Source organism: Lampetra planeri, chromosome 16 (assembly GCF_965212315.1).
Source record: "Lampetra planeri chromosome 16, kcLamPlan1.2.h2, whole genome shotgun sequence".
In the NCBI taxonomy this organism is placed as follows: Eukaryota; Metazoa; Chordata; class Hyperoartia; order Petromyzontiformes; family Petromyzontidae; genus Lampetra; species Lampetra planeri.
In genome coordinates this window covers 12,115,951-12,143,441 of record NC_136122.1, presented here as the reverse complement: position 1 = coordinate 12,143,441, position 27,491 = coordinate 12,115,951, and the positions used below count along the sequence as shown (strand labels likewise).

Below are 27,491 nucleotides of genomic sequence, written 5' to 3'. Positions count from 1 at the left end.
CCCCCCTCCTCACCCCCCTCTCTCTCCTCCCACCACCTCTTCCCCCTCCTCCCCTGCCACCTCTCCCCCCTACTTTCCCCGCCCCTCCTCTCCCCCCCTCCCCCCTCCTTTCCCCACCTCCTCTCCCCCCCTCCTCTCCCCCCCTCCCCTTCCTCTCCCCCCTCCTCTCCCCCCCACCTCTCCCCCCCCACCTCTCCCCCGCACCTCTCCCCTCTCCTCCCCCCCTCCTCCCCTCTCCACCTCTCCTCCCCCACCTTTCTCCCCCCCTCCTCTCCCCCCTCCTCCTCTCCCACCTCTTCCCCCTTCTTTCCCCGCCCCTCCTCTCCCCCCTCCTCTCCCCCCTCTCCTCCACCCCCTCTCCTCCACCCCCTCTCCTCCACCCCCTCTCCTCCACCCCCCACCTCTCCCCCCCCACCTCTCCCCCCCACCTCTCCCCTCTCCTCCCCTTCTCCTCCCCTCTCCACCTCTCCTCCCCCACCTTTCTCCCCCCCTCCTCTCCCCCCTCCTCTCCCCACCCCCTCCTCTCCCACCTCTTCCCCCTACTTTCCCCGCCCCTCCTCTCCCCCCTCTCCTCCACCCCCTCTCCTCCACCCCCTCTCCTCCACCCCTCTCCTCCACCCCCTCTCCTCCACCCCCTCCTCTCCCCCCTCTCCCCCCTCCTCTCCCCCCTCTCCCCCCTCCTCCCCACCCTCTCCCCCCTCCTCCCCCCCCTCTACCCCCCCCTCTCCCCCCCCCTCTCCCCCCTCCTCTCCCCCCATCACTCCCAGGGGGCCGCCGCCGCTCTCCCGTGCGGTGACGCGCGGACGAAGGCGGCGCCTTTGGGCCCGGGCGAGGGGGTGGCGCTCTCGGTGTCTGCGGGGAGGGCGAAGAGGCGACGTGGGGTTGGCGCAGCGTGGTGGAGACGTCGACCTCCTCCTCCTCCCACACCCGAACCGCGGTGCCCGCTAGCTACGGGGTGAGTGGCGCGCATAGAAGTACCGCACAACGCGAGACGAACGCGGATTTCTCGAGCCCCCCCACCACACCACCACACAGGGGCCTACAGCATCGGATCGCCGTGTACCAAGTGGGGGGTTTGGTGGTGGTGGTCGTGGGCCAGGTACGTGGATTCGCTTTGTGTCGGCTTCATTGTCAATGTGTTGTCGTCGTCGTCAATCCACTGCTGGATTGAACACCCCTCGACAAATCTGCCTCTCATCTCTCGCCATGCTGCTCCTGCGACCTCCACGTGTTACAATGACCGATCTCATCGCTCCGTCTCCTCGGTTGTCGTTCCGTCTCTCTCTCTCGGACGTGTTCCAACCCTCCTCTGCCTCACCCTCTCGTCTCGTTATTCTTCACCCATCGGCCATCATTCCCCATCTACGAACAACGTGGTTGCCTGGGCCCACGAGCTTCTCTACATTTATTGAACGATTTAACAACAACAACAATGTGTAATACTAGTCTGGTGTTGGTGTGTTTGGGCAACGATGTTTGTATATCGCGATAAACAGGAGGGGAGGGAGGGAGAATCTCTGTCGGAGTGTCTTCTTCAGATCGTAAAAGTCGCGTGTGAAAGTCACAAAAGACAAAAATCTTCCTACACGGGGCTCCGTGGGGGGGCAAGTGATGTTAGCGAGCGCCTATTAAACAAAGAGCCCGGCACGTTGGGGGGGTGCTGTGTAGACCAAACCACGCCCGGCCGCCTTTGTCTCCCCCCCCCCCCCGGACCGATGTTGTTCACACACCGCACCGGGCACTCATTTAAGGCCGAGCCGACCTAGGTAGGAGAAGAGCCCGCTGCGTACATCATGCGCCACTGATGTCAGCCGTGACCAGGGGAATATTTATTAACATGCGTGTCTGTACTGTATGTGCGCACATGCGTGTGGGTACTGTATGTGCGCACATGCGTGTGGGGTTAGTGTGTGGTGGGGGGGAGCGGTGGATCTCGTTGGGTTTTCGCTCACGGCTAACATCAGTGGCCAGTGGTAATCCCAACCCGACCGCTCCCGGGGGGGGGGGGGGGCCTCTTCGGGTGTCATCTCGGCCCTTCGGCACTGGGGGGGGGGGCGAAGGCACTTGTCCCCCAAGTCGGCGAGAGGCTACGCGGGGGATCTTTATCTTTGTGTTCAGTCGGTGTTGTCTCCCCGCTGTTTAAATGCAGCCCACGCATGTTTAAAAAGACACATTATTTCTAGATTTGAAGCTTTCGTGACTGCAAGGATTCATACTCTTAGGTTTATTTCGTTAAAGTCACGTAGGTAAAAAATAATAATAGATTATTTTATTTCTATTACTATTTTTTTATTTTTTACCTACGTGACTTTACCGAAAAAAACCCTAAGAGTAAGACACATGTTATACACTGTGTACAAAGGGAGATACATCCCCACGTACAAAATACGCGTACATACATGGCATTGCATAGCGATCTGCCGTATGATCAAAAACTCAACGCATCTGCCAATAACATAACGGTCCTAAAACGGCAAAAATAATACCAGATTCGACGTTTCACGCAATGGGCCTCCTTCGTGGCACACGTAGAAGGGCCAGAGAGTGAGGGGAATACCAGTTTGAGGACTGCACTGTATTTCACCGTGGTTGCTCTGATGGAAACTTTAGTTCAGCAGCAATCTTTTGCAGATGATCGGAATCGCATCGGTATTGCATCCACTGGGTCACCATCAAGCCCCACGTCTATCCACCGCTGGATGAAGGTGACCCCCCCCCAGCAGCTAAGGTCATCATCGCACACTGCTTGAGCGTGATCGGCTCATCGCCTTGCTGCAAGTGGCGTTGGCGTTGTGAGAAGTGAGCACGTGTACAGAGAGTTAGTTGACTTTGTGATCTATGTTTAACCGAAAACCCCAACACTCCCAGGAATGTGGGTTGGGTGCCTTCCAGCGCACTGTATGGGGGTTCTCTACACTCTTTTGTTGTGATTCCTGAGTAAGGGGTGTTGTCCGAAACGTCGCCTGTTATTTAAACTAGTTTACGCATATTTTGTGTTGTGTTAAGGGGTTGGCACGTTTCTGAATACTGCACCTACAAACACACCATTCATCTCTAAAATTTCTTAAAATGTAATTTCTATCAGGGCCCAAACCATGTGTTAACCCCGTCTCTGGCTTCTCTATCTCTGCCTTAAAGAAGGACCATTGGCCAAAACTTCGTCTCTTATTACCAATGTGTTGAGTTTTTAATCATTATGTTTTGCCTGTGCACCACTGCCAATTCGTTATCACAGAAACATGTAGGGTAGTGTAATACATTACTTATTTTGCTTAGTCTTGTGTGATTCATGTTGGATCCTGAGGATTACAAAGGGGGCTTAGTCTGGCTCTGTGAGCCTGCGGTAACAACGTGGAATGTTTAAGCATGCCGAGGGTAAATTAGTTTGGATCGAATAATTTGAGGCATTTAATTTGGCTGGTGAAAAATAGTAACGGATTTGTCAGCCAGGATAATGTAATATGTCCACATATGGAGGTGTGGAATTGGCGAGTGCACATGCGCTCTAAGGATGAGTACATCACAAGAATGTGAGAGATGGCGTTGGCTGCGGGAGGCCTTTATCCATAAGTGAATTGGCTGATAATGCCTTAGTCTGGCTGTTTGAGCTTCAGGTTGTAGTAATGTTGAACTTTCAGGATTTTTGGTATGTGCCTTGGATCTATCAGATGCAACCATTAACATTGACCATTAACATAGAGGAGCTTAATTGTGTCTCAATGTAGCCCTTTAAGCTTTACGGTAACGAGATGTTAACTATCTCGCCTGGTATACAGGAGGTTCGTGGGTTCGATCCCGACCCGGACGCCTGTATATTTGGAGTTTGCATGTTTTCCCCATGGTCGCATGGATTTCTCTCTGTCTCCTCCGATTTTTCCCTCCACACTTAGAATCAACATGCGTTTAGAGTATTTAGGTTGCTATGTATATCCACGTGGTAAGCCACTTAATTGAGCCATCATTTGTGGCCAGGTCGCTTCTGAAAAAGAGATGTATAGCTCGGTGGACCGTACCTAGTAAAACAAAGTAGTTTAGTTGAACACGGTATCCTAACAATTTTAAGGAGGCCTGACTCTGTCTCTGTGAACCATAGAATCCTCATGGTGCCTTTAGTTTTCTCCGTGAGTCTCGTCCATTAACACCGAGTCCTGACAATCGTAAAGGTGCCTCGGTCTGGCTCTGAGCCTTAGACATGAACACTTATGGTTAAGGATCCTAACGGTGCTTTATTCTGAGCCTTTGGCTATAATATTTAACTCTAAGAATCTTAAAGGTGCCTTAGTTGAGCTCTGTGAGCCTCAGGCAATAACATGGATCCTGAGATACCTAAAGTTGCCTCAGACCGGTTTTGTGTTATTTAATCAATTGTGGTATCTATGTGTGTTTCGGGACGGTATATACTGTATGTGTTGACTGCTCATGCCCGTACACTCATGAAACAGTGATATGATTAGAAGTGTATAATTATATCAATAGCTGAAGAGTGACGACATGTTAGCTGTTGATTTTCGGCAACAGATGCAACTTAATATAGATCTTGTGGGTGCAACAATTCTTCCCCCTTCCCCCTCGCGATTCGATGAATTGTCGCAAATCAGGGGTCATGATTCGGTGCATAAATAGTTGATTTGTTTAACATTGCGGTGAATGTAGCGACCCCTAATAACTGGAGAGGTCATGCGAACCCGATACATACAACATATAAGGATGGGGAAACGTGATTTCTCACGCGTGCAAGCTTGAAATCTGAATCAAATAATTGATGCAGTGTGTATTGGTGCCGGGTGGCGAAAACACTGAAAGTTTGCACGGTGGAGGCACACAGATGGTGGATCTTGCCGGTTGCATCAGTCGGGTCAACCCGAAACACCCGGGTCTCTCACGAGACCTTCCAGCGGGCCTACGACAATTCACGTGGCCTCAGCGTGCACCTATCCTGGCACAAGCTCAGTGGTGATGTCACCACCACTTAGTGATGAATGGCAGTTGTTGAAAGTGTAACAATGTGTACAATTATATATTCTTACTTTACATGTGTATATGTACAGTATTTAACAACCAACTGGGAAAGAGGTTTTTCTTTTTCCCACAAGTTAAGAGCACGTTAAAAGAGAACCACCCCCCATATAGCTTCCACACAAACTTGGGGCAAGTGCTGTTGGTGACCATCTATGAAGGCCGGCACGGCGCATGAGGGGGTGGTTGTGGCCAGGACCACGCCCGGCCACCTTTGTTTTCCCAATGCTGAGGTTTACACACCTCACCATGTACTCATTTAAGGCTGAGTTGAACTGTAGGATGCACAGGAATGGCTCGGATATTACTCGCATTGTAGTGGAGTGAATTGTCAACTACGCCACCACTACCCGCACTTTCTTATTCACAAACACCAATACAATGAACTCTTTTATTCTATAAAACAAGAATCTTTTTAACTATTTTTTATTTTACTCGGAAAGGCCCACTGAGCTAAATATCCCTTTTTCAGAAGTGGCCTGACCACAAATGATAGCTCGACAAAGTTGCTTATCATGTTGGAAATTTCTGGTAGCAGCCAAATAGTCTAAACGCATGTTTCTGTGCTGAAGAAACGCTACTTTTTGTGTGTTATTTAATTTACAAAGTGCATAGTATTTTTTTTTGTTCCAAAGCGTGGGTGTACGCTCTTGCCAGCCTTGCCATTTAAGGCCACATTTGACTCTTGAAGCTGGAGAGTGGATGAGTTGTTTCTATGCGAGCGGAGCATGTAACAAGTGCGTGAGTGCACAGCCTTTTACCCTTAACAGCAGTCACTCTCATTACAACAACAGGGGATAGATTTGTCAGATTCCCCTTGCTGTAGTAGTTGCTCTCTCATTCCCTACACTGTCTTCAAAGTACCGGGCTTAATACAGGGGTGGAGTTGCCTGGTATAGCATTTTTTAAAAATAAAACCCAACGTTCATTCAGAGTTTGTCATTATATTTATACTTCCCTTTTAGCGTAATAAAATTTTCATACTAATAAAGAAATACCTTTTTTTATTTTAAGCCACTGGAACCATCCTAAAACTATCAGCCAATTCTGGACCCACAAACCAATGCTACTTTAACGTACTATGCAACACGGTACAACAGACGGTACATACTAAACTGGGACGTGTTCTGTCGTGTGCTGTTTTTTAGCACAGCATGGAGAGATGCACACAACAAGGTTGGAGTGTTCTGCAGGCTAGTCATTTCAACTTTAGGAGTGAGATTCTAACGGTATTTTATGGATTCCCTCGTCCCCCCAATATAACGAATTACACTCGGGACACGGTGCATATTTCCCCGCGTTATTTGAAGGTAAAACTGGAGCTGACATGTTGTGTTACATGTGTTCATCTGCAGACATTCACAAATTGTTGGTTGAGTCTGGTAAACGTGCAAGAAATACATCGCTTAACACGCTGGCAGCTGCACTTTATTGTGGTTACATACCCTGTGCACTTGTAATCCAGCGGGTTAGAGGTGGAGTTGGTGGATCGATTAGTGATGGTGTCTGTGAGAGGCATTCACCTGCAAGACACATGAGATGCCTGCAGAAGGCAGCAAAGCGAGCATTTTTAGTTTATTGATATTGAATTAAAAGTACAATCGTGAACGAATATCTTTCAGTAAATCACCAATAGCACGGGAATGGTTAAGATAAAATAGGTGTCTCTGATGAGCAAGCACGATCGACCTATCACTCCTTTAAATGTTCTTTCCCACTATCAAGGTCAGGTCTCTACGACTTTGCAAAAAATCCAAACCGACATTTTGGAACCTGGATTTTTGTTGCTATCGTTTGTTGTATTGCTCAGCCCCAGTACCACTGCATATGCCCAGGTTTCAAGTAGAACGATCAACGTTGAATCGTCCCAGTAGTACGATGATGATGGACGTTGGAGAGGGGGGGGGCAGTTGTAGGTGGGTTTCGCTCACTCCGCTATAAACCCGGCGACCTGAGTTCGATTTCCATGCACGGCTAACATCCGTGGCGAGTGAGGTTTGAATTGACCCTGTGGCGTCCACTCCTTTACTAACCTGCACTTACCAGCGCGGTGAACTGTGATTAAAAACATTCCCTCGCATGGGGAGGCCTTCATCCATCTTTTGATTGACACACGGCTGCAAATTATTATTGTTCTATGCTTTCATGAAAACCGCGTAAGAATGTAGACGGTCGTAGACATGACAAGTGGTTGAATGTGAAAGTTGGCGAGTCATTATTTACAGCTTAACAACAGGTGATATTGTGGCTTCAGAAGACGAGAGGAATAAACACCAGCATGTGTTGATTCACCTTTGACGAGCACAACCAGGAGAAATCTGCGTGCAATTTTGCACCGTGTTCGTCGCACATTAAACGCATGGCATCGCACCAAAAAAATGTCATCTGGGTCGCGTGACTGAAGTGACTGAACGTGAAGACGCAAACTCTGGCTTGTAACTCAAAGCTGCCAAGCCGCTTATTCTACACGATTTTAACTCGGTGGGGGGGAGGGTCAAACTCCATTCTCCGTGACCCACCGCAGTCTCGACAGATTACGTAATTTGCACGCTGTGGTCCACCCGATAGTTACTAAATACGTTCCACGTGAGCGCTGATTCAAATTTGAGGAGACTTGCTGCATATGTGTGTACGTGGTCTGTATACGGTGTGGGGAGTGGTGGTGCAGTGGTTGGTGCATTGTGGCTACGATCCCAATGGTTTGAGTTCAATTCCCAGCCGCGGTCCTGGATATTGCTCGTTACTCACATCGGTGACAAGTGATATCCGAATCGATCCTTGATCTTGATGTCTTTTAGGTCGACTTATCCTTACATGAATACCTCGTGTGATGCATAAATATCAGAAGTTGGGAGACAAAGGTTACGGGGTGTGGTTGTGCCCACACCATCCCCACGTGCACTTGTTCCAGCTTGAATAGGTGCTTCACGAATAGTGCTTGCTCCGCTCCTTTGCATAGTCCACATGAGGGATCTTTTAGTTTTTGTTCACACATGATATAGCGAGCGCTGTATTAATCGAGTCGCATCAAAATTAAAAGAAATATCTTGTGTCTAGTATTGTGAGATGTTTACTACCTCGCCCTTATTACAGGAAGTTGTGGGTTCAATCCCAACCCTGATTCCTGTATATTTAGAGTTTGCATGTCCTCCCTGTGGTCGCGTGGATTTTTTTCTCCGGCTTCTCCGGTTATTCCCTCCATTTAGAAACATACGTTGAGAGTATTTGATTGCGATACATTGCCACGTGATAAGCCACTTCATTGAGTGATGATTTTTGGTCAGGTCGCTTCTGAAAAAGAGCTACATAGCTCAGTAGGCTGAAACCTGGTAAAATAAAAATGGTGTTTATTTTTAATAAAAAATAGTTTAGTTTTATAGTTTACTATCTCGTGTGTGGTTGAACCCTTCAGTTTCGTTCTCCCCCAAGTCAATTGTTGACATGTTGGAATTTAGTGAGGTGTAGTGGTGTACGAGTGTTTTGCCCTGCGCCCCCCCGCCCCCCGTCGGGTTTGGACACCTCTGCTCCACATGAACGCTGCCGGCGGCTAAATTAAACACAGCTGCCGCTGGTGTCCATTAGGAGGATGAGTGCTGTGTGCGCTTGCAGAGAAAAAAAAACAAACGCGCAACAACTGTCAGAAACTGCCATTCTCAGACATCTTCTCGCATTCACCCCCCTTCCATAGTCAAGCCTTTTTGAGACGGCCAAATTTTCTGTTTTGATGCGCAAGAAGGCATCATGTTTGCAATAACCACAACACAAGTAGTCAAAAAAGCAAACAAAAAGAAGCATTTTTGTACCAGTTTAAAAGGGTAAAAACCTACTACTATATTTTGCCACTGGTAAAAGAGATCTCATAGTGTAAATGCTTACCCCGAGCTCTCAATACTCTGATATTGCACTGTGTTTGAGTTGTACGCCTTCTGGTGTCATCTGGTCCAACACCAATGGGGACTAGGCTCTAAAGAAAGTCGTCTCGGGTGTGGACCAATCAACTTCAAGGACAGTGCATATTATTATCATAATCAGAGTTGCTTCTTTTTGTTTGCTTTTTTGACTACTTGTGTTGTGGTTATTGCAAACATGATGCCTTGAATAAAAGTGTCAGTTTTGTACCAGTTTAAAAGGGTAAAAACCTACTACTACCAGGAGTACGTTGTTGATTGGGAAAGGTGTACAGGCACTCCTCGACTTACGAACGAGTTTGGTTCCAAAGGTGTGTTCGTAAGTCGATTTGTTTGTAAGTCCAACTTTACTCCTGTCAATTCCAAACGCCGCTGTGCGGTATTTACACTCAACGCAGGGAATGGCATTACAAGTTGTATAATTTCCTGTGGATGCCACTGGTTCTTCATGTTCTGCAGATGTAGATGCCACCACCGCCATCTATTACGCGGCGGTTGAGCTTACGACTCTCGGTCCGAGCGGGCAACTGGACATACGGACAGGTTTGTTCGTATCTCTGAAAGTTCGTAAGTCAAATATTCGTAGGTAGAGGAGTCCCTGTGTATATATAAAAGGTTCAAATGCAGCCCTACAATGTCCTGATCTCTCTGTTGGGAGGAAGAGCCCCCACGGGAGGGGATTTTTGGGAGTCCCTCTACAAGGTATTTTGGCCTTACTCTTCAATGATGGCCAAAGTCGTCTTGGTAGAGATGGGAGCCCATTCGCACTTGCACTGTGGGCTACCCATTTATACGGTTGTGCTAACCCGTTACCCTTGGCAGCATCCCACTGTTGATTGGTTTCTATGGAAAACGTGTTGCGAGGAGACACGGGTTGGCCCAGTGATGATTATATCATTAAACTACTTCCCGTGACGCACTGAATTTTATTCAACATGACTAGGATTGGCAAGCCACTCATTCTCCACTGCTGCTGTCATAGTCTGGACCTCTGTTCCCTCAGCCTTCTGTGCTCTCGACTCTCTCTGCCCCTGATTCAAGTCCAGGCTCAAGACCTTCCTCTTTTGTATTCTCTCTGTGAATGAGCGACTACCTCTTCTCTGCAGCTATAAAATAAATATGCCCCACCATTTCGGTGCAGCGTCTTTGAGATGCGGTTGCTTTTTAGACGCTATATAAATCCTCATTGTGTTTTATAGTGTTGCCAAATAAGAGTTGATTGATCGTAAACGTGAAAAAAGCGAAAGGTGCACGTTCATTCACTTTGGCATGTTTAACAGTTGCCAGCCCGCACAAAACGCCCGTAACCAGCCCGTACAGGCTAAAAGACTGCAGTTTAAGTTTCACTGTAGGAATGTAAAGCTGTTTTGTGGGTTTATCTTAATTCCATAATTTAACTCTGAAAAGCTGTAGCAAAATGAAGTGCTGTTCAGCTACAGAGCTGAATGTATTTGAGCGCGCGAGTGTCTCGGGTGTACAATTGTTTTCACTTGCACTATCGGTTCACATGAACATGTCCTCGCAAACCCGTTTCATCCTTCCTTAGATAAGAGCGTGTGTGATTAGTGAGAGACACATGTATGTACAGATCTGTGTGTAAGTTTGAATCAGAGGTGTCTGCTTCACATTGGCCAAAGACAAAGGTCCCCGGTATAGCCTGTAACAGACTGTTGGGGCAAGTGCTGTGAGCGAGTACCTATGAAGGCTGGCATGGCACACGAGGAGGTAGGTGACCAGCATCACGCCCGACCGCCTTTGTCTCCCCAGTTTCGATGTTTACATACCACACCAAGTACTCATTTGAGGCTGAGTCGACCTAGGAGAGGCCCAGGACCGGTTCCGATAATCGTCACTGGAGTTGACTGAGCTGAAATCGAACCCGGGTCGTCGGGTTTGTAGCGCAGCATACTCACCGCTTTACTACCGCTCCACCCATTGGACACGCACGCGTACACATGATCTCTGTTAATATGAATGAACACATTCAATGGAATGAATATCCCGTTGTGTAACGGTCAGCACGTTTAGACTTGTAGTCCAGATGTCGACAGTTCGATTCGATATCCCGATGCACCAATTGAGATAAAGTGGGCACCTTAAATCGCCCTCCTCTGCCCATCCAGGAGCATAAATGGCTCCACAGTTAGTTGATCGGCATGCCTTGTGTGATGGCGTAAAGTGTGGCTACTTCCACCTCTTCCAAGATATGTGCCATAATACCCTCTGGGATGGGTTCTTGAGAGCTTCCTCTCGTGGAGGTCTTGTCACCAGCATCATCGGTGTGCCAAATAACTTGCAAGGCTGCACCTTTGCCATTACCTATTTCACGACCTACGTGATATACAGAGCGCTGATTAAGATTGAGGGCTCTACCTCACATAGGACAAAGAAAGATTCCCTGTGTCGCCTCCATAGACTGTTGGTAGCAAGAGCTGTTGTCAAGCACCGGTTGGCATGGCACACAAGGGTTCTGTTACCAGCACCTTACCCAGCTGCCTCTGTTTTCCCAGTGCTGGTGTTGACACACCGCAGCGGATATTGTACACAATTAAATCAGAATTAACCTGCAGAGAACACAGGACAGGTTCCGTTTCCAATTTCCACTGATGTCATCAGTGGCCAGGAGTCGAACCCAAGTCGCCAAGTTCATCATCGCTCTGAGCGTGAGTCGCTGGTTCCCGCTACGTTCCACTATGTACCAGCACACGCTCAAGACAGTCAAGCACACGCTGTGTGTGGGAGGGCGTTATATTTGAGTGAGTCATTAATCCCATCCGGCTCATTCCAATATGAGCTCAGCCGTTCCTGTGTTGCTTTGGAATTTTTTTTCTTTTACGAGCCCCGACCCATTCACTTCCTTAAAGGTCTCGCTTCTCTGCCCACAGACCCAGTCCAGCACCGTGCAGTATCGAACTGCACCCACGTTATTTGGCCTGTGGTGGCGGCGGCGCACAAGCACAGATACAAAACGAATAATAATTGATCGGTCATCACAATCGTCAAGCAGCACTGTGGCCTTAAGGTGAAAAAAAATGCGTAACGGGTGACGTTTCCAGCAGTGGCCCTTTCTCATCGCGCATGACTGGAGGGCAGAGAGATGGAGACCGCACGGCATGGAGTCTGTTGAGAAGTACTTTTTTTATTTCAAGTTTTCTCGTGGCCAGTTTTTGAATTGGCATATGAATTGCTCCTTTTTCGCTAGCCGTGGGGTAACGGACAAAAGCTCTTCGCTTAATCAAAGAGTATCGCTGTACTGTATACACATGTACACATGCACGGCTCAAATCTGTTAGCCCTGTCGATAACCAGTGAATACTCATTTGAGTCAACACGTCTCTTTTGCAAGGGGAGACCTATGGCAAACACATGGAACAACCACTATGGCATCGGTTATGACAATGAATGTTTACATTATTTGCTTGGCACAGAGGCTCACAGGCTGCCACGAATCCGGTAACCTAAATTTTATTCCCATCCGTAGCTAAGGTCACTAGTCAGAGCGATGTTCTGCTCGAATGAGCATCGAGGCGGTTTGGAATCATCTTAAAGTTCATGTTTAAACGTGATTTTCTATTTTTTTTCGGTTGAATATGACAATTGGCAACACATCTCAAGTGTACACGATTAACATCACGTCACTGAGTGGCGGCGACGTCACTGCAGCGCTCGTGCCAGGCTAGGTGCACTTTGAGGCCAATTGAAGTGTCGAAGGCTCGCTGACGGGAGGTCACGGGCAGATGAAGGTGTTTTGGGTTGACCGAAATGACTGACGGATGCACCACCCGTGCTCCCGACTGTGCCAAGGGTTGTGCGTTTTTGCCACCCTGCGCTCCGCTGATTGTTGCGAGTGTCGCTCCTCTGCCCTCCGTTATTGTTGGAGGCCGACCGCCTCCAACAGCCCAGCAGCACAAGTCTCCTCCATAGAGGCCGATCTTAACACGCACTAATACGTACAGTACTACAGCATCTGGTGTGCCCCCATTTGTCTGTGACTAACGCTGCTTGCCAGAGGGCACGTGTGCCCAGCCGGCAGGGCACACACATGATTTTCCGCAGTCGCGGAATTCGGCTCGCATTTACGACCGCATTTTTGACACTTTGATATTTCGGGAGGATGGCATTCCCCGCCCTCGGCTCTTGTTTTTGCCGGCTCTCATTGAGCTCTTGTGCTCTGCGCGGCCGGGGGATATGAGGAGGGGAGGGAACCCTCTGCTCGAATGTTGGAACACGCCCCGCCTCCATTATCGGCAGGCGGATGCTTTAGCGGTGACAGCATGGTGGTGGCAGGCGGTGGGGAGGGGAGCAGGTGGTCGTGGTGGTGCTGGTTGTTGTGGTGGTGGTGGTGATGGTGATGGGAGGGTGGGTGGTGTGTTGGATGGCGTTGTGCCAAGACCGCTTTTGTCCATATCTTCACCGTATCCCGGGCCCAGCGATGACACTGCCCATGACCCAAAGAGACAAGTGGCAGATTTGCATGCCTGCTGTGGTTGGCACCTAGTATGGGTAAAAAGTAAAGGTGCGGGCCCTGTAACCGCTTGCTCGCATCGCTGCTGGCAAAAGGGCCTCCACTAGAAAAAACTGTAGAGGGTTTTTGGTCTTCTCTTCCACGTTGACTAGACAGTAATGATACCCATTTTTATATTTCGAATCTTCCGTTGTTGGTCAGCAGAGGGCATCCACACAAAATAATCTGTTGTACTCTACTTCTGTGCTCGCATAGCTGTTGGTCCCTGCCTTCGCCAATTTGCACTGACCAGTGTGGTGAAGTATGCTTAAATAGCCCCATGATCATTATAGCATGAGGGCTGGGCTTTCATCCAGCAGTGGATTGACAAAAAAAGGCTGGCAAGTATTATTAGCATTCATTTTTAATTTACAGAAATATACCGACGCAACTACTGTACCTCTTCTTTGCAAAAGAGGTGATGTATGTCAAGGTTTTCAACACGAAAAACAAACAGCTTATATCTTGTAGACACATAGCCTTGGCTGTTTGAAGATTAGTTAAAAAATACAAGGGAGTTTAACTTGTCTTTAAAGATCGTACTCTGGTGACATCACTGAAGTGACATTTTAAATGGTATTGATGTGCAAGTGGTGGGATTTTAGTTGAGCACTGTGGCTTCAGTGACTCCACAAGCTTTCAATCGACTTAATTTTCACGGGTATCCTCTAAAACTCATGTCGGACAGCCGTATCAGGTACTTGTGCTTCGAGTTTTGGCCCTCTTTGGATTCGGGATATTGAAGTGTTTGCAGTTGATCGACAAAGTCACATTGGGATTGTGGGCCCTGTCGTCCATGGACATTGTCGAAGGTAGTTCTAGATTAACGACCAGACCACTGGGTGCGGAAGAGTACGGCATCGCATTTAAAACAAGAGACTAAAAGTCACGCATATTGCGTGGATTTCTGTTACACTCTCCAGTATGATTTTGTTCTCGGAAGTAGGTCATTGGCAATGAACACATTCCTGCGGAGGGAGCTGGTAGGAACGTTTGGTTGCTCGGTCAATGGCCAGGGTCAATGGCGGCGTGGTGTATTCCGCAAATATGCCCGACTGTGAGGGCGGGCACAAGCCACTGTGAGTAGCTTAAACGTTGAGTTTTATAAGGGCACCACGGGGTGACCAGCCCCTCCACACCCAGCCCCTCCACACCCAGCCCCTCCCCACCCTCCCCACCCTCCCCTCTCCACCCAGCCCCACCTCTCCCATTTTTGGATGCACGATGGACGGACACAATAATCCTCTGTGGCCTGGTGGAACCAGGAGGTCCTACCAGTATGATTTCAATACTCTTTGGTTCTTTCGGTAAAGTCACGTAGGTAGAAAAAATAATAGATCACGACGTTTCGATTGCAACACAAGCGACCGTCTTCAGGTGAGAGGGAGAAAGCTACTGAAACGAGGTCTTATGTCGGCTTGAGATGGGTGCAGCCTCAGGGTAAGAGGATGGCGGGGCTAGAGATGGTCTGCCTGAGGCTGTGGAAGTGGCTATTGTGTTCTACCTACGTGACTTTACCGAAAGAACCAAAGAGTATGGATTCCTGCAGTCACGAAAGCTTCAACCTAAGTTTTAAAAGCGTTAATTTTTTTTTACAGTACATTCATGTAATTGTTCGGCGATGTATTAAAATACCCGCTCTGGACTTGTCACATAACTCAAGGTTCGAAGCTGCACCTTCACAGCTCTGATCGTTGTGTGAATGCTGCAAGTTATTAAAAACGGTGGCGTCCGAGCACAGCGAGCACGGACCCGCGTGAGGTGGGCGGTGCGGTTGAATTGGCGCCGCGGCTTTTGACTCCGTCGGAGTTATGATTTATTACAATTTCTTTTAAACGTCAAAAAAATGTTCTCAGTCGCACTTTGGAGCCGAGCAGCATTCCGGCATGCCGGTGAGCCGAGGAGCAGCACGGGGGATCGTTTGCGATGACTTGCAGGTGTTTGCTCTCTCAGCCAGGGGGGGCGGGGCGGAGCGGAGGGGAAACTATGCTTGTGTAATTTCATTGATCTGAACCCGAGTTCCACAGATATGCCCGTTGCTTGACCCAAGGTAATGAAAACCACCTGTTTTTTGCTTTCAATGTGTTTATTTTGGTGCCCCCTCTGTCCGGCAGCAGGAGTTGACCGGTTGGGAGGACAGCGAGCATCATGGCCGGGGCAAAGAACTACGAGGACAAGGATGGGGGGGACGCGTGTGGCACTGTCTGCCTCAAGTATCTGCTCTTCATATTCAACTTCATCTTCTGGGTGAGGGGATGCTCCTGACCTGCTTACCCGTTCACTTGCTCGTTCGCCTGCTCGCCTGCGCACTCGCTCACTTTCTCACCCGTTCACTCGCTCAGCAACTCATCTGCTCATTCTGCTACTCAACCACTCACCTTTTCTCCCCCGCACTTGTTCACTTGCTCAACCGCTCACCGTGAAGGGCAGTGGAGTGAGACGAGAGGGGGGAGAGGTCAGGAGGTTGTTTATCTGGAGGCCAGGAGATCGTCGATCGAGGTTTGGCTGCCGGGTCGGTGGCATTAATCGCGATTTCTCACTTAACAGAGTGGACAGCATGAAGGCTGCCATATCCTTCCACGTTGGTAGGGTAGTGTGCGGAGGGTGGTAGAGTGAAATGAGAGGGTAGAGGTAGGTAGGGGCGAATCCAAGGATGATCTTTGAAGGTAGTGAGCGCGACCTTGAAATTGATTCGGTTTTCTGTGACCGGTCATGCCCTCTCGCCTGTACGCAGCTGGCAGGCTGCGGGGTGATGGCGGTGGGCATCTGGACGCTGGTGGAGAAGGCCGACTACATCAGCCTGCTGGCCTCCAGCACCTTCGCTGCCACCGCTTACATCCTGGTGATCGCCGGGGCTGTCGTCATGGTAACGGGCGCGCTGGGATGCTGCGCCGTCGTCAAGGAGCGTAAGGCCTTCCTCCAAGCGGTGAGTTTCTCCGTACTGCTTGCGCCACGCTCGTTAACTGGGTCTTCATTCACGGTTCTTAACTCGAACTTTTTCATTCACTCGAAAAAAAAAAGGGATTGAAAACCATTCGTCGAGATGTGATAAGCATAGTATGATTGTTTATATAACCAGCTCCCAACATCCAACTTTCACAATTGATACTACATATAAAACCGGTTAGCGGAGCGATGGTGCAGTGGTTATAAACCCTGTGACCTGAGTTCAATTCCTGACCACGTTTATCATTAACACGAGGAGCAAGTCATATCTGAACCGGTCCTGCCCCACTCCCCACTTGACCAATTTGCATCGGCCAGCATGGTGAAGTATAGTTTCCCGGTACTTGCGCCACCTGTTGTCTTTTGAAGTCCGCGGTTGGCACGCGCGCCCTCTGGCTGTAACAAGCGCCAGCCCGGCCAGGGGCGAGGCACCGCTGATTCACTCTGGCGCACCGCTTCCTCCATCGCAGCACTCCCTTCAACAGCTTCCCCTCCCCGCTCCGCAGCCAGCTAGGCGCATAGCTATGCGTGGATTGTCCGATCGCGATCTTGCGCATTAAACCAGCGGTTAGTGGAGCGGTGGGCCTGAGGGCAGGTGACTGGCTCCAGGTCCCTCCATCCCACCCGATGGAATGCTACACTTAGCTAATATGAATCATAATACTGACTGCAAAGATCCTTGGTGTTAAGCTCAAGAATTGGATTGTCATATCAAATTGCAACCCCGACATCGTGACAATTCACCAAACCGCTCGGCACGAGGTTGGATCGCTCTATCCTACAAACCAACGCAGTCTCTCCGTCCTCTCGCCTGACAAAGCCGTTGTGACTCGCTTTATGCAAGTGCTGCGCTTGCGGTAACGGTGGGTGCAGTGACTGGCGGATGCCGCGGATGCAACGGTTTTGGGGTGGCGTTGGTGGATCGCGTAAAAGAATGGAGCCACCCTGTGTGTGTTTGCCTGCGAGTGTTCGTGAGCGTCCGCCTGTGTGGCAGTAAGGGGCAGTACAGAAAGTCAGTTTCAGACCAGTTAAAATGTTTCTCATACGTGTTTATTTTTATGGCCACTGCAGTTTTTCTCCCAGATACAAATACAGGATAAAGAAATTGCTGGATTAGGAGGCGCTCCATAAATGAATGTGCAACCTCTGCGCTGTGTGTCAATAATGTTATACAAATCTAGTGACACAGCTACCAGGTTATAAGATGCAAACGAGCATTAGTCTGCCAGTAGTGGGTGATTATTGCTGCAATGTGTAATGCCAATTGCAATTTTCTAATTTGGTACAGCGGGGGGGGGGGGGGGGGGCTATAAGATATACACAACAAACAACCATTCAAAAGCGTAGCCCTACCGTAGAATTGTCTCGAGACTTCGGGCAAAGCTTTCTTTACGTAAACAAGCATCATTAAAGCGCTGGCCTTCCTGCGGCTGTTAAGCAGCACAAGTGGCAAGTTGGTGCTCGTTGAGTTTGAGCTCCATTGGGAGGTCGCCCGCCGTGTCGCTACGCACCATCGCCCTGGCAAACCGGTCCGTTGTGCTTTATGACAGTTTGCCAGGACCCTCTCTGGAAGCTGATAAAACAGATATTTTTTTTACAAACAACAACCTGCATTCTTGCAAGAGAGGGGGTGGTGGTGGTGATGGCAGAGGCAGGGATGGAAGGGAGAGAGGGAAAGTGCTTGGGACTGAGATATGCTTGGCGGTTTAATGTCTTCACCATTGAGCAGTAATCAAGTCCATGACCATGTGTGCTTTGTTTCAATAAGAGTGGGCACAGTAAAACCGGAGTTCGTGCTTAAATTTGAGGTGTTCTCACAAAGCCATGAAAATCCATATTTACTGTAAATCTACTTGCTGGATAAAGGCCTCCCTCCTCCGCATGTCACGTCAGACATGGGGGTTATTTTAACATGCTTCACCATGCCAGCCTGTGAGTGTTAAGGCTATACGGGGTTATCTTTTACCCTCTGTGTGTGTGTGGCGAGCGGCAGTATAGTGGTTAGTGCACTGCGTTATGGATCTGGCGGCCTTGAATTTAATTCCCGGCCGTGGCTTTACATGAGTGCCGAGTGATATCCGAACTAGTCCTCGGTCTCCTGTAAGTCGACTCAGCCTTAAAAATGAGTACCTGGTGTGGTGTGTGATGTCAATCTGGAGGTATCTGCCAAAGCTCATTTGCACTGCAAGGAATTTGATTTAATAGTTTAGCCACGTAGGCTTTCGCGACGAATATTCGAAGTAGACGTTTTTTGGGTTAGATCGCGATCTCACTCAATTTTACCTTTATATTTATTTAGATTTTATCACTTTGGTGAGCTCGGTCACTTCCCACGAACGAGACTCGTCCTGTCTGCCTTGACTTGTTGCCCGGTTAAATAAAAAATAAACTCGCTCTTTGTCCATGTCTTCTTGTGTGCGTGCAGTACTTCATCCTGTTGCTGCTCATCTTCCTGCTGGAGATCATTGCCGGAGTCCTCGCCTACATCTACCACCAGCAGGTGACCATGTCACCCCTGTCTGTTCGTGCATCACTTCCCTGGTTGCCGGTTAAACTCCGCATTGAATTCAAGGGCCTTCTAACGTTTAAAGGCCCTGAATGATCTCGCACATCTGTACATTGGAGAGTGTTGCTGCTGTGCCCCGACAGCTCCAACAAGAACTCTGAGGTTCTTTCGGTTAAGTCACGTAGATGGAAAACAAAAAACTAAATTAAATCACGACGTTTCGGAGGCAACACAAGCTTCCGTCACCAGGTGGAACAGCCACAGCAAAATCACCGGAGTGAATAGTGATTTTATTATTTTAATTTTTCATCTACGTGACTTTACCGAAAGAACCAAAGAATATGGATCCTTGCAGTCACTAAAACTTCAAATCTAGAAAGAACTCTTGAGATCAGTGGATAAAACGATAACTATTTAAACGATTTTTATTTTACCAGGTAAAGCTCACTCAGCTATACGGCTCTTTTTCAGAAGTGACCTGGCCACAAATGATGGCCCAATGAAGTGGATTATGTGGAAATTTCGAGCAGCCAAATGCTCTTCACATATGTTTCTAATAGTGGAGGGAAAAATCGGAGGACCCAGAGAAAAATCCACGCTATCACGGGGAGAGAGAGACGCAAACTCCAAATATACAGGCGCCAAGGTTGAGATCGAACCCACAACCTCCTGTATACCAGACACGCTAATTAACATCTCCCCACCGTGGCACCCTCTGCATCGACAGAACGAAGCTCAAGCTCATGGGTGATTAGGCCTTCCCTTCTATGTATGTATGTACGTATGTATGTTGAACTTCTTTGGAACCGTACGTAGCCAACCATGTTCATGGGAGGTGCGGGCGGGAACACAAAAGCAGTTGTAAAGAAATTAGTAGCACCTGGACTGTGGAACTCTCTGCCGAAGGCTGTCAGGGAGTCCGGTTCATATTTTAACTTGGCCACTTCTTACCCAACTTCCGATATCTCTTCGTCCTTTTAGTGACACAAGATTATACCTGTGTTTTTCTTTTTGCAGGAGTAGATTCATTATTAGACATGACAGCATCCTTCAGTTAATTGATGTAAATCGGTTGTCACGCTCACGATACATGCATGTAACGCGAGTGTGTGTGCGTGTGAGATAGAATCAGTTGTGTACCATTGCTGGACGCCATACGCAAGGTTTACCTCTGGGGGACAGAAACGAACGCGACCGAGCAGACGAAAGAAAACGAGTTGGACAATACAAACCAGCCGACATTTTTTATTTTAATCAAATTTCGCATCGAATCGCGACAACGAATTATGGACAAATGTATTGACTCTCGGTGGAGAGGGGAGGGAAAAGCCCTCCTGTCGGTATCGGTGTAGCAGGCAGCACCGATAGCAACGTGGCTTTGCCGACAACGAGGCTGAAACGGCGTTGGTTCTCTTTGTCGTTTGTCTCTCCGTCTGTGGTTTCGACGTCGCCGACGTGGCCGTGCCCAGCTGAGCTTGGAGCTTCACCAGCACCTGAACAGCACCATGGTGGAGAACTACCAGCAGGACCAGCAGGACCGCGTCACGTCCGCCGTGGACAAGCTGCAGCAGGAGGTGAGCGAGCAGCGGAGCGTTCTTGCTCATCATAATTTTTGGGAAGTCGATCGACAATGTTTATGAGTTCTATACATTTATTTTATTTTATTTTTTCCAGGTAAGGCCCACTGAGCTACGTAGCTCTTTTTCATAAGCGGCCTGGCTATCACAAATGAGAGCCCAACGAAGTGGCTTGTCATCACGTGGAAATTTATTGCAGCCGGTGGACAGTTTCAGGAGTAGCTTGGCAGTAAAAATTTCCAACGCTGCTGGTGAATGATGGAAGAGTGCAGTGGGGTGGTACTGTGTGATTCATAGATATACATAGAGACCCATAGACTCGCATAGTCTTACATAGAGACTCATAGACTCGCATAGACTTACACGGAGACCCTTTCTTTCGTATGATTGGGAGTTGTTCAGCAGCGTTTATACGTCCATGTCGAGAGGTCGTTGTGTGCGCCGGTAAACGGCTTCAGGAGTAGCCCCGTGGTGAAAGTCTGCACTTCTGCCGGCGAATGATCGAAGCGGTCAGTGGCGTTACGATGTTTTCCATCAATTTAGTAAAAGTGGTCGCCAGTGTGTGCGCGCGTGTGTTCTGTGTGGTTCGTTACGGCTGCAACTGTTCAGTGCTCGACTGGGGCCGCCTGGCGCGTGATGTTTCTGCACAGGGTTGGGACGCGGATAACAAGTTGCCGCGCTGTCAATCGCTCCAAAAAATATTTTTACGAACGACTAATTGGATGTATTTACTCACAACATCAATTAGCGATTCTTTGTTTTTTTCGGCTAAAAAATAAATGCGCAGCGGTGATCGCGATATGGCGGTATTCTATAAAAACGGGCGATACGATTAGCGGGGGACCTCGCATCGGTACAATAACATCGTCGCGTCGCCGTGCTGCGGCATCGCAATCTGCCTCCCCCTCCCCTCCCACAGTTCAAGTGCTGCGGCAGCAAGAACTACCAGGACTGGGCGAGCAGCCGCTACATCCGCTCGGCGGCGAGCAACGACCGCCTCGTGCCGGACTCGTGCTGCAAGACGCGCACGCCCAGCTGCGGCAAGCGCACACACCCGTCCAACATCTACAACGTGGAGGTGCGCGATGCCGCGGTTCCGCTCGCTCGCACCGCTACGCCGGCCGCTTGCCGCACGCGCCTGTCCACAAGAGGGGTAGTCGTGGTGGAGGTGGTGGTACGGCACGCTCTGGACGAGGCCCCCCCACATCCTCCTCCACGCCCTGCTGACTGTGGGAACCGCTTGCCCACCGCCTATCCCCCTGCAGTCTTTAACACCTGTTCTTGGTTCGTTTGGTAAAGTCACGTAGAAGGGAAATAATAGAATAATAAAAATAAAACATAATACAATTCTCACGACGTTTCGGCCACAACGCAAGCAGCCGTCCTCAGGTGAAGAACAGAGCTGTCGGAAAGACAGCGTCCTAATGAACACCGCTAAGCTTGGCAGCGTATTTTAAGCTGGGTGGGAGGAGCAGAGAGCCGTGACAAAGGAGTTTACATATCAACAGAGGAATTTAGCATGTTTATGACAAATGCAGATATGGGGTTAGTCACTCCTTGTGGAATGTGTTTGCGGTGGGGGGTCTCATAGTCATATTAACACCTGTTTGTTTGCATGGTGGTTGGCCACCCGAGCACTATCCAGGATCGATTATGCAAGTGTACGTATCTGCGCACATGTGATTTTGTTTCTGCGCTCATGTGGTTGTGTGTGTGTGTGTGCGCGTGCGTGCTGAGCAGGGCGGCTGCATCACCAAGCTGGAGAAGTTCCTGTCCGACCACCTGCTCATCATCGGCGCTGTGGGCATTGGTGTGGCCTGCCTGCAGGTACGGCCAGCAGTCGACGCCGCTGCACACATCATTAGAACCTGGGGGAGTCCTCGGTCTGTCTTGAGCATTGCGCTCTAGAGCCTATTTAGGGGTAGGGCAGACCCAGGCTCATGACCATGGCCTGTGCGATTGCCTGCGTGTCTCACTGCCTCTCCTTTATCAATTACGATGATTAAATGCTGATTGTGCTATCCGCATCATGTGCATGTGGATCTCACCCTTCGTGTTGGAGAATAGCCCCCGTAAGCGGATATCATACAGAGCTACCTCTGAGACCTCTTTAAAGTTACTGGGTCTACGCATTAGAGGGCAGCACCTTCCCACCCACATTAAGAGCATTGTTTGTCGAATGGGATTCATAAATTAATTGGAGAACCAAGTTTAATGTGGAAGGTTATGTTATGCAGTCATTGGTGACTCAACTGAGATAATCAACTCACAGCGCTTGAGAATTCGGTTTAATCACAGGCAGCAGCTGCCTGGAGTTGATCATAGTGTCTCTGCAGTACTGGCTCGGCGCTCAGCTCATCGGCTTTCCCTGAAAGGGGTGCCAAGTGGAGGACGATAGGACCCAACAAACAAATTTCTCGGATCTTGTAGATGCACACCTAGGCTGCGGCTTTCGGGCCGTGTGACACAGTTTGAAGCTTTATTTATCAGGAAAAAATACTTTAAAATGATGGTCCGGTGCTCTGTCTTAAAGCTGTGGTAAAGTCACCATGTTGGCAAATGAAACCGTATTGGACCGACGGCGCAATGACATCGCTAGGGTGCTATAATGGGGCACACGACTAATTTTAAAGTCTTTTTCATTTTTAAAACCTCACACTCATGTCGCATAAGCCCATGGCACACTGCCAAGGTACTTATCTGCCAGATGACGTTTGTTGTTATTGGGTTTATGTTTTTCCATTTCATAGGTTAGTGTTAGGTCGTGAGTGAGCAGTGCACCACCCCGCGTTCAAAGGCTCGTACTGATCGAGCCGTGAATGGGCGAGCAGCGCACGGGTAACGTAACTCGTGCGTACTGGTCCGTTTCGGTACGTCCGTAACAAGCGATTCGGCATGGGTCTGGTATTGTCATTCAAAGGTCACGACTCTTAGATCCTTAGGAAGCGAGGGCATCCTGAACCCGTTATTTTAAACGACAGATAATTGGTGATGGGGGGACGAGAGAAAATAACAACCAAGGTAATCGTAATTTATTTGAGATTTTTCCAATTTGTTATTTCGTCTGGGCTGCCGAGTTTTCCCCTGACCAATCTTGTAACTTAGTTGGGAAATGCCGTGGGCCCTGCCTGATGCGTTCACCAAGTTCATTGGCTGCACTGGCAGTGACGGCTGTTGAGGTTGGGCCTGGTTGAGTGTAATTGTTCTGTTGCTTGGGGTAAACCGTCGTCGGCCTTTTGCCCCCGAGCGTAAAATAACACCGCTCGTTCGTCCTGGCACGAGAATGCAAAATAGTACAATTATATAAAATGGTTACACTTTTGAGGAAATCTTTCGGCGTCAAATCCTCGGGAGAAAATATATTTTCTTTTCATTGTTCCGAAACTGAAACTATCACGTCGCTGGGAAAGAAAAAAAAACTTCCTGCATACTTTTAATCAAGCGAATGGGGAAGAGATGCAAACTGAATCCTGGGTCTTAATTGGTGTTTCTGGCTTTCAGCTGGAATATTCAATTACATTTAAACAGCGTTTGGTCCGGGGAAAAAATATATAAATTATTAGTTTCAATCCACGTGCAGAATTATGCGAAGGAAATTGCGGTCATTAAGTGCTGCCCTGGGTTGAAGTCTGCGCTGGATGTCTGACCCCCGTTTGTGAATCCGGTATCCGATATTGAATTTGTGACCGAACGTTGCTGTGTGAAGGGAAATTGATGCTCCGGTTTTCCCCCGAATAGGGAGCTGTTTTGCACGGTGCTACGATCAATAAACTCCTGGGTTCAGCCTGCAGTTGAAAGCATTGCTGCTTTGTTCTACTGTTAAAATAAAATGTATCATTTACAGCCCTTAGCCGATCCACTACTGGATGAAAGTCTCCTCATTCCAGACGGTTTGTGAGGGTTGTTTAACCGTGCTGCTCTGCGTGCGGTTTGGTGAAGGGACCATAGAGGTTAGAAATAGTGCATAACAGCCTACGGCGCTACATGGTTTGCAGCATAGATAGAAATAATAAAAATCGAGTTAATCTGTACATCTGGTTAATTGTGTCCTGCCTTCCCCACTCTCGTCCTGTCATCTCTATCTCTGCCGATCCCTCCGACCCACATCTCCCTTCCCACACTGGCTTCCACTCTCCCTCCTCTTCCCCCGTGCCATACCCCCTCTCCCCTGTGTGTTCCCAGGTGCTGGGGATGATATTCACTTGCTGTCTGTACCGCAAGCTCAAGTCGGACCCGTACTAATCAGCGGTTCGTGCATCAGCCCCACCGCCCCCACCTCCGCATCGCCTGCCGTTTCGTCGCGTCAAACCACACCACTCTCTTGCCGACCGCCGTATTCCACTTAGCTCTCACCCGGTGCTGATGCCCAGTCGGTCACCTGCCGTGGCCAAAACCCAGACACAAGCACCTTGAGGTTGCAGCCTCTTCGCTTTGTAATCTTTATTCCCTGACGTTCAGTCTCATGGGCCCCGGCCGGCTGGCCGAGCGGTAAGTGCACTCGCCGCTCGGCCAGCTAGCATGGGATGCGACGGTTCGATCCCCGTTACAGCTGCCCGCTAATTTATTTGGCGAATGTATTACTGAGCCTCTGAGGCTTGATTGGAAACAGCCCCGTAATGTTATTTGCAAGAGCAGGCAATTCTGTGTAAGCCTCAAATGTAACACTACATATGTAATCAATCGTACAATGATATATAGTCGTATATAATCGGTGATAATGTAGTAAATGAGTTGTCGAGAAATCATGGCCGTTGATTATGATTAATGCAATTAATAGTGAATCTCACTCGACCTCCCCCCTGGTTAATTTGATGATCTTAAATACAATTCGATGATTACTCCGACTTTGAAATCATGGAACGGTTATGGCCACTACCACGGTGACAGTGGTCGTCACAGCAGCCGTAACAGCGACGATGTCAGCACGGACGATGGCCGCGATAATGACGACGACGGTGGTCATCTCCCGCAGGGGTTGACACCGACTGCACGAATAATCGGCCTTGCGAGCACGTGCTTAGTCTGATCTCATCCAGCCGTATCTTCCGCACGATGGTTAACGATGCGTGAATGTTGTTGTCGGCTGTGTTCCTCCAAACGTAACAAATCTCGCCGTGAGAGCGCTCTCCCAAGCTGCGCACTTCGCTTCGCTCGAAAGTTTGTGCCTGGTGTGTGAGTTCGCTGGCTACCTTCATCTCCACGCTACGTGCCACCTTATTGTGCCGTACGTAATTCCCTGTGCCGATTGGCGCCTGCTCACCGCAGGCTGCGCGCGCTTGTATATTATTTGTCTCCACTGCGTGCCGCTTATGTCTCCACTGCGGTTGAATTGCGACGGCGATAATAGGAAAGAAGGTGAAAGTTAATAGCAACGCGAGAAACTACGCGTTCTATCGCCTGCTTCGAACATTTGGTCCTTTCTCCAGAATCCGCAATATAAAAGCACTCGCACGATAGACAGCAGCAGCGTCGCCTGCACACGTCACAACGAGTCGAGGTGCCGTGCCCGGTTAACGTTGCGTTCGCGTCTACGGGTTTTTAAAGCGTGCACGCTGATTGCGTCCTGTTCCGGCCCTCGTCCGTGAATTACCGTGCTTACCGCTCCTTTGCCGGCGATTTTTAGGTGAAATTATACCGTGGCGAGACTCCGTGACATGCCTGCGCGCCGAGGGCAATTCGCGCTTGGCGACGTGTCTGTGCTCGTGGGCTTTTCCCTTCTCTCTCGCACTGCGCTGGCGTTTCACGTCCGATGCCTTGGGATCATCGTGGTCTTGGAGGAGGATATTTTTTAACGTTGCCTTACTATGATATGCTTTGTTGTTTTGCTTTACTTATATAATGTGGTGTTTTTGTTGTTGTTAGTATTCTCGGAGGAGATGTGAGTTTAAGACGCCCATGCCAGTTTGCCTGATCTCATTGATTTAAGTGCCTTTCTCTGCGTTGTGTAACTTGCCTGATGGGTAGCTGGAATGACGCCTTGGCAATCGCTCCATAGCGCCGTGCGTGCGTGTATGCGTGTGTGCGTGTGTCTTTGTAGCATCTGTGGGGAGCGGTAGTGCAACGGTTAGCGCGCTGCGCTACGAACCCAGCGACCCGAATTTCGATCCTCGCTGATGGCCAACACCAGTGACGATGATCTGGGCCTCCCCTAGGTCGACTCAGCCTCAAATGAGTACCTGGTACGATGTTAAAACATTGCCACGAGAGAGACGAAAGCGGCCGGGCGTGGTGTTATCCACCCCCTCGTGTGCCGTGCCGGCCTTCAAAGGCGTTCTCTAGAAGCAAAATGCTTCTGGAGAAGGCTGTATGGGGGATGTTTGTTGTCGCAGAATGTAGCGCACCGCACCGTGGGCTCGGTGATCTTGGTTCGATACCCGGCCGTGACTAACATTCGTGGCAAGAGGTATCTGAACCTGTCCTGGGCCTCCCCTACGTCAACACGGCATTAAATGAGTATCCACCTGCGGTGTGTTAACATCGGCACGGGGGGAGTTGAAGGTAGCTGGGTGTGGAACTGGCCGGCACAGTTGTTAAATGTAACTGGTGTTGGTCAAAAACATCCCGATGCTGAAAAATGTTGCTGCAAATCACTCAAATGTGGGATTACACGTGGCAGCATCAACATCACCCCCTTTTGTCAAAACTTAGCAGGACCCTCCTGAAGAAGTCTTGGGACTCTGCGAGGTTTCCCCGGGTAAACAAGCGGGCGAAGCAAGTGTCCTCTTGTGGCCGTGTCAATCATAGTAGTTGCTCACTAAGTAAACTACACTCTACGCTCTCCAACACTAAATGGAGTATATTGGTTTTTAGGGTGCGTGTTTGAGGTTTTGATTTTATTTCCTATAAAGTGCTTTTACTGTAGCGTTGTAGACAAATTGAATGAGTCGTGCCAGCCTACTGTTACTTAACTTACCACGATCAAAACTTGCCATGAAGGTAGCCTGTCAAAGGCATTATTAAATACCTTATATATACACACGCACACACTGCACATGATATATATGTACACACTATCCGCTTGTAAAACATTTTTA

At 49.1% G+C, this 27,491-nt stretch overlaps 1 protein-coding gene across 6 annotated transcripts; it reads left to right on the top strand.

Annotated features, from left to right (window-relative positions):
• Window positions 1-798: 798 nt before the first annotated feature.
• LOC144723064 (CD151 antigen-like) lies at window positions 799-27,491 on the top strand. Of its 6 annotated transcripts, none has more exons than XM_078601615.1 (9): window positions 815-955; window positions 2,632-2,728; window positions 15,546-15,675; window positions 16,163-16,354; window positions 18,800-18,874; window positions 20,350-20,454; window positions 21,377-21,535; window positions 22,198-22,284; window positions 24,640-27,491. In XM_078601615.1, exons 3-9 carry the CDS (start codon window positions 15,577-15,579, stop codon window positions 24,697-24,699), a joined length of 777 nt encoding a protein of 258 aa, XP_078457741.1. In that variant the 5' UTR covers window positions 815-955; window positions 2,632-2,728; window positions 15,546-15,576; the 3' UTR covers window positions 24,700-27,491. The 6 variants fall into 6 exon arrangements, with proteins under 6 accessions (XP_078457738.1, XP_078457741.1, XP_078457740.1 ...); XM_078601614.1 differs by having other exon boundaries at window positions 815-1,099; XM_078601612.1 differs by lacking the exon at window positions 2,632-2,728 and having other exon boundaries at window positions 799-955.

What these genes read in the sequence shown, in the direction of transcription:
- LOC144723064 (XM_078601612.1), top strand. Translation starts at nt 15,577, where the DNA reads ATGGCCGGGGCAAAGAACTACGAGGACAAGGATGGGGGGGACGCGTGT. An exon ending in TATTCAACTTCATCTTCTGG is followed by an intron (nt 15,676 to 16,162) that starts GTGAGGGGATGC and finishes GCCTGTACGCAG; the next exon opens with CTGGCAGGCTGCGGGGTGAT. An exon ending in TGGACAAGCTGCAGCAGGAG is followed by an intron (nt 20,455 to 21,376) that starts GTGAGCGAGCAG and finishes CCCCTCCCACAG; the next exon opens with TTCAAGTGCTGCGGCAGCAA.